This window comes from Pinus tabuliformis, chromosome 9, assembly GCF_031772625.1.
Source record: "Pinus tabuliformis cultivar Carrire ecotype Pingquan chromosome 9, CPIR1, whole genome shotgun sequence".
Classification (NCBI taxonomy): domain Eukaryota; kingdom Viridiplantae; phylum Streptophyta; class Pinopsida; order Pinales; family Pinaceae; genus Pinus; species Pinus tabuliformis.
The window spans coordinates 1,584,574,273-1,584,581,175 of NC_142307.1; the positions used below are offsets into that span (position 1 = coordinate 1,584,574,273).

The following is a 6,903-nucleotide window of genomic DNA, read 5'->3' on the forward strand; positions in this document are numbered from 1 at the left end:
TTAAGGTTGATGATTCCCTCAAGGAGGGGAGAAGCCTAGTGATGCGCATTTGTGTGTGAGATATGCGCTGAGAACGGGGAAGGGTAGCAATCCCTTTATGCAGGTTTTGGGGAATAGTAAGGAGTGGTCTCATGATTTTTTGTGCTTGGGAGCATTGTCATGATTTTTCGTGCTTGGGAGCATTGTTTCTTTTATCTATTATTGTTTGTTCTAGCTATGCCAATATCAGTAAGGAACTTAATACCTCTGATGTCTGAGAGGGGCTAGAAGGAGGTAATCGACCGAGTAGGCCCCTCAACTACCTATGAGGCTTGTTTTCTACAAGTGTCTTCCTTCTAAATGTATAGGGCCATGCATTTTTGGAATTGGTAACGAAAGAAGGTAGCAAGGGACTTACTGGTGTTTCTGTATTAGTAGTAAAATCTGTCCTGGATCTTATAATAAATGGGATACCCAAAAATGAAGTGCTCCTGCATCTCCACCTTCAGGAGGGAGCAAAGCCAACAAATCTTTCCCTTTTGTAAAATTTCGTGATCCGTCTCGACTTGTAATTGGTGTAAGCACACTCTCAGCTGACCAAGGGGAATCCTAATACCATGAGACAAGTGCTACTTGGACAAGCAATGAGACATTCGGCAATACCCAAGAATTACTCAATGTAAAAGGCCAGCCTACAATTGAGAGTCTGCAGGGGATGGAGGGCAATCCAAATGATTGGAATAAATGGTTGATAGGTATCCTATTGGATTGAGATAATCTCTCTTTGGAAGGAAGAAGGTTGGGGGTACATCTAAGGAGTAATATAAGGAGGGAGTCAAACATGTAAGTAGAGAGCCAAACAATAGAGAAGTCGACACACTAAAAAAATAAAGTTGCCTCAAAGTATCAACATTGCCTTCATCTAGAAAAGGCCAAGGAGGTGAACTCCTCAGAAGAATGATTGGTAAAATATGAATATCTCTTCTAACCCTAGGTAGAGTCACCAAGGGTTCATAGCCGATGAAGGTAAGAAATAAATCTAAAGATTCTATCAAGATGAAGTGGATGGGTACCAAATTCAACTTGGATGATGTCAAGATCTCTTGAAATTGCATTTGAAGAAGGGTTACATTCACAGCTACGCAATCGATGAAACAAGTCAGCGTGTAAGGTATATTCTTTTTTTTTGGTAGGTAAGCACCCATGGGGGATTTGAACTAGTGACCTATCGCAAGGAGTGCCTTAATAGTACACCCATTCACCATCAATCCAAAGCCCCGTGGGCTACGTGTAAGGTATATTCGATGAGGGAGTACTTATGCATTTACTAAGAGAATGTTCACGTCTTATTTATGTATCCTGTTTAAGGGGGTCAATGTATTTGTATTAGATACTCAAATCCCTGTGTCCACATATCTTTGTGTCATGTGACTTAGCCGGTCGCTCTATATCAGGAGGACAAATTGGAATGAAATGATGTGGCTAGAGAAAAGTTAGCCGTCATATATGGCATTGAATTCAGCCAAACCCTGGTCAAGGATCAGCTGGTCTGGGAATAAATCAGGGATTTTCTCTCTCAAGTGGATTCTGAGTGATAGCGGCCTTCCATGTGCGGAGATGATAGTGTTGCCTTGCATCTAGAAAGATTCACGTCTGTCTCCACTTCTGTGTCTCAATATCTCACACTCTCCTGACCATTTAAGGTCAAAGTTTTAGGTGCCTGTCAATCCCTCGGGCTTATCATGCTCTGCCTTTGGGTTGCATGTGTTGGCTGAATTTAATGATGGGTAGACTTCCTGTATTCTTGACAATCCAGTAAGCAACACGAGGCTGTATGGGGTACATTTCCACCGAGTCAGATGCCATGGGTCTCTAGAATGATGTGATTGTCCTCTCTGTGCCCAGGGGTGGCTGTAAAATTATCATGCATTATTTTCCTCCTATGATGGGAGAGCTTTTGTATAACGACTGCTACAGGTAGCTAATCAAGATAATTGACGAGGGAGGATAGAGAACCTCAGTATCTTTAAATGGTGAAAAGGAAGTGGTAGCTACCCCCAATTCTATGATAGACAGGATATCTTCTGATATGACTTAAATGGAGAAGTCTTCAGCTCCTGTCTTATCTAGCAATGCGGTGTTCTCCCTCAATTCTAAGCTGATATGGGTGCACCTAAATGTTGTCTTTGTGGAATCTCAACCCATGTGAGATGCAAAGGTGCAAGTATACAGGGAGAACAATAATATTACTATCTACATGCAGAGTATGTCCAATACAAATCAGGTTTGTATGGGAACTCCCTTGGAGGTGTGATCGATGCAATGTGAACATAGAATTTCTTCTTTGATGGCAGCATTAATTTCACCCTTTGGTAAGAGGTTGAGATTCAGTGCATTAAGGAAAACAATCTGAATGGTAAAGATGATCAATGGAGATGCCTTGTATACACAAAAGAAAAGAACTCTGCACACCAATGTGCTGAATAGAGTGGGCTCTGGAATCCTCTCCTGGGTATTTGCTGCAGTTTGGATTTTGGACACATTGATGCTTCCTTACTGTATAATAACAGCACTGTGCTCATGAAATTTCAGTTGAAAGGAAGAATTCAAAGAAAATTACATATTTTGGTTCTCTCCAGCCCTGTTGTAATGTCCCATAAACATTTTGACTCGGTCAAAATAAAATCTAAATAAAAATAAAAATAACCCTATGCAAAAATAAAAATAACTTCAAATGAAAATAATAAAAATAAAAATTCTACGTTATTATTATTATTTTTATTAACTTTTGTTCGGTAGTTAAGGTAAACTTGACTTAGTCAAGTTACCGGTGGTTGAGCTCCACATTTATGAGAACCCATGGTATCATGTGGAATATAGCCTATTTAAAGGGGGAATTAAACCAGCCTAGATCCATCTTAACTCTGGATCTACTAAGTGCCGAGAGGGATCAAATCTCTTGAGATGCAAACCTCTTTTAGAGTGAAAAGAAATTCAAGTGCCGAGAGGGAACAAATCTCTTGAGATGCAAACCTCTTTTAGAGTAAAAAGAGATTTGATCCCTCTCGGCACTTGGTAGATCTGGATTTAAGATGGATCTAGGCTTGATGGAAATTGCAATACGAGGGATCATAAATCATATGGGTGTTCAAAAGTTTAAAATGTCTAAGCCTGGACATATTCATGTAACCTTTCTTACAATATTGTAAGAATCAAATAATCAATAACTTAAGCAACAGATCAGATATGATTTGAGGTTAGTTCATTTGTTTTCTCTCATTATATCTTACGAATCATCAATTATTGTTCTGCTCATACCTTTCGTTTGGCTTTGAGCTTTGGTACACGTTAAGCTAAGGTACATGCAAATACATGAAAACATTTGCTTCTTGCATGCAGATCCCACTTATGTGGTTGCCCCAATCCCCCGTAGTCATCGTGCACGTGAAGATATGAAGAAATGCTTTGCAGGTTTGTTGTTGTGTAGTTGGTTTCATGAACATAGTTAAAATAGTTTCTAATCCCTGCAAATATCTGAGAAACGTAATGAATGGTGGGGCAGTCAGTTAATACTTGCTAATTTGTCACTGGGGGCATTGATATGTAGAATAGCCTGGTATGAGAGGAGGCAAATGAAGAAGATTTACTCGCCTCTGCTGGAATCACTTCTTGCACTATATTTGGGTTTTGAGTGGATTCAGGTATGTTTCTCAGTACAAACGTTGAATATGTTCTCATTGGTATGGACTAACATTTTCTCATATATTCTGGCTTCTGCTATTGCAGACTAATAACATACTTGCTCCTATCATCACACATACAATCTACTCTTCTGTAGTATTGGGACATGGTCTATGGCGGATCCATGATCATAGACAGAAATTGAGGCAGCGAATCAAGAGAGTCTCGCAAAAAGAGGATACGGGATCAAAGGTAGAACATTGAGAAATCAGTGCAATGCTTTGTGGACAATGCATGCAAATCGGTTGTCTAGGATCATTCCCCTCATCTTTACTTCAATATATATGGGCAGTGAGAAGGAGGGGAATATGGCTTCGATTGAAGTCCTATTGTGATATGTCCAGGGTGTTATGTGAACTATATTTATATGGATACTGTATAATAGTCACGTTGAGGCATGAAACACAGTGCTTCTAAAACACTGAAGCTTATGTAATTAGTACCGAGGGTAATTATAGAGAAATTGCAGCAAGAAAGTCACAATAGCTTAGTAGATTAGGTCTCTGTAAATATACAAGGGGTGCACTCCCTCTCGGCAATCGTCTATCGGTAGCCAATGGACCATATATATTTTGATGTCGTCTAGAGGTAGTCAAGTAAACAAAGTATAGCCAGTTTACACCCCACAAACCATTCTGGCTTGGAGGAAATGATCCCAAGAAGATAAACATTTTTCCAGTCTTTGGGGTGCTCTTTAATAGATAACCTTGTATTTATACATTGTGATAGCAATTGGAAGAGTTTGTTACCTTTTGTCTTCATGCATAATGAATGAGAAATGCTTCAATTTAAATTCCATAAAGAAATTTGAAAAATTGTCTTACAAAAAATAAATTTTGTTAAAGTCTATGGCCCATTTTTTGTTTTTCTTGGGAGCTTTTTGCTTAACATACTTCATTTTGAAGAGAAAAAGGGCTGTTTGTATGCGAATATGGCTAGATTGTCACAGTATTATATTTTAGTCAAGTATTATATTTTAGTCTTTAGATGATGACAAAAAAAAATGCTGTATTTTAAGCCATATATTGACAAAAAGGAACCAAATTCTTACATCAAACCAAAAAATTCGGGGCAAGGGGGATTTTTTCTAACCACCCAAGAAAAAAAGGAAAAAAAAAACGAACTTGCCAAATTTTGATTTGTGGATATGTTTGGTTGAGTATAATTCATCTTTGCTTCCTTTTTCTGAGAAGACAAGTATGCCCTTTATTTCTTAATATAATAATCTTCAAAACAATTAGACATTGGCACCAACCTCGCAAGGAAAGGCTTAGGTTTCAATATTAGGGAGAATATGGTTCTTCTCTTGACTTGGATTCTGACAATGTCAAATCTTTATTGTAATCTATCGAGATCAATCTTCTCGCTTCATTGTTTCATCCAACCACATTTTGTTAGTGATTTGATGAGAAACAATCTTAGAATGAAGCAACCAGTGGCAATTCAATTTTCTATTAATAAAGCTTTTATATAAAGCTTAAACAGATCCTAGATTTAATCTGAGATCTGAAAATTTTCCCATGGAATGTATTTAAACACAAATGATCAAAGACTTGCAAATGGATTGTACCCTTCACAACTTCATATAAACCAAATACTGGCCATTATGGTGATTTATGCGTAGAGAATTCTACAGCCTTGATTAGCATCATGCTCCCCAAAATTACGTGACCTAAAATTCTGCTTGATATACATCGATTCAAAACGCCAAAAGGAAATGTTTCATGTTTCTTGAAAAGACCAAAATTGGTGCTATAAGTAATTTTTGGTGTCATCGCATAGTTTATGTATTCAGACACAGATATTGCATGTATTTCTAACCCTTAATGCCATCAATGGCCCAGAGCATCCACCATTGACATTAATTGACAACCCTCCTATCAAGCAGGGCCTTTTGTGGCATTTCTTGCCTCCCAAAGGCTTGAAGTGGCCATATAATGACCGATCCTCAACCTGATATTCTGGTTACTGAACCAAAGGATTCACGAGTGTTGGTCAACCTTAGGGGAGGAGCTAATGAACAATGGTGCCACCAACAATGAAATGGGTACTCGAGGTCTTTCATGAGGAAAGACATGCCTGTTGATCAATCTCACATTACTATCAGTATAGATGAATTTAGGAGTGTTGGTTATACATGGAAGAGGAGCTAATGATCATGGTTTCAACAAAACCTCCAAGGGAATGTGCACCCGAGGTTTTTCACAAGGAAATGAGGCGCCGCATGATGAATCTCTCATTGGTATTTGTATGGATGAATATGTTGTTTTCTATGGAAAACTTTAATGACTCACATGACAACACACTACTCGGCCATTATGTGCGTAAGATTCCTCTGAACTTCGTCATTAAGCCTTGAATTAAGGAGGTCTAGGAGACACATGGCTTGGGCTGTGCCATGATTCATAGCCGATTTCTTTTCTCTTTCCTTTAGAGAAGGAGCTCACTATAATGCCATTATTTCTCAAGGCCCATGGATATGTGGTAACACCCTAGTCGTATGTCGGGAATGAATCTTTTATGCTAGACAACATTGCTAAACTTCATTGTTCTATGTGGGTTGAATTCCTTCATATATATATATATTTAATATGTAGTTTTAGGATTTTTTTGGGAAATCTTTGCATGCATCAACTTTGTAGGTCATGAATTAGCCAAGTTTATTTAACTATAGCAAAGTTTATTTAGCTCCGGGTCATAAAGGTGGGTTTGTTTTAGGGCTAATTTGTCCAAAGATTTTAAAGGCTTTATGTACATTTAGGTTGGTGGTAAAGTGTTACCTCAACTTATGAAGTAAGTCGATCCGCTAAATATATGTTTACATTGTTAAAGCCATGATCATAAGATTGGAGATTGACCCCTCGTGGTCAAAGTTGATGCAACTTTTATGAGCAATAATGTTCCTTAGGTTTCTGCGAAAAAAATCCTCAAATGATGGGGTAACCTTGGGCAATTACATGTGATTAGAAAGTCATCATAAGACATAAAGATGCTTCTTCACCTAAGGTTTTGATGACCAAACCTTTATGGGATTTAGGTCGATGCCATACAAATTCGTGGGTTCAATTATGCGAAAGGATATTCCTAGCTCATTAGGCACTTCCTCAAAGGGCAAAGGCATTGCCCTCGTTATTACACTTTTAGTCAGATATGAAGGCCAAAGAATATTTAGAAGGACCTCGA

At 38.3% G+C, this 6,903-nt stretch overlaps 1 protein-coding gene across 2 annotated transcripts in view; it reads left to right on the plus strand.

The window, feature by feature from the left end:
• LOC149154755 (uncharacterized) overlaps positions 1-4,468 on the plus strand; it is a 43,553-nt gene extending 39,085 nt beyond the window's left edge. Inside the window, exons 7-9 of one of the 2 annotated variants that reach the window (XR_016262947.1) lie at positions 3,379-3,450; positions 3,587-3,680; positions 3,766-3,795. Coding sequence is in view for 1 of the 2 variants with exons in the window: in XM_089440958.1 (XP_089297084.1) it covers positions 3,379-3,450; positions 3,592-3,680; positions 3,766-3,924 (320 nt within the window). In the remaining variant the exon portion in view is untranslated. Of the gene's footprint in view, positions 1-3,378; positions 3,451-3,586; positions 3,681-3,765 lie in introns of both variants that reach the window. The other variant, XM_089440958.1, reaches the window with a different exon arrangement.
• The last annotated feature ends 2,435 nt before the right edge of the window (positions 4,469-6,903 follow it).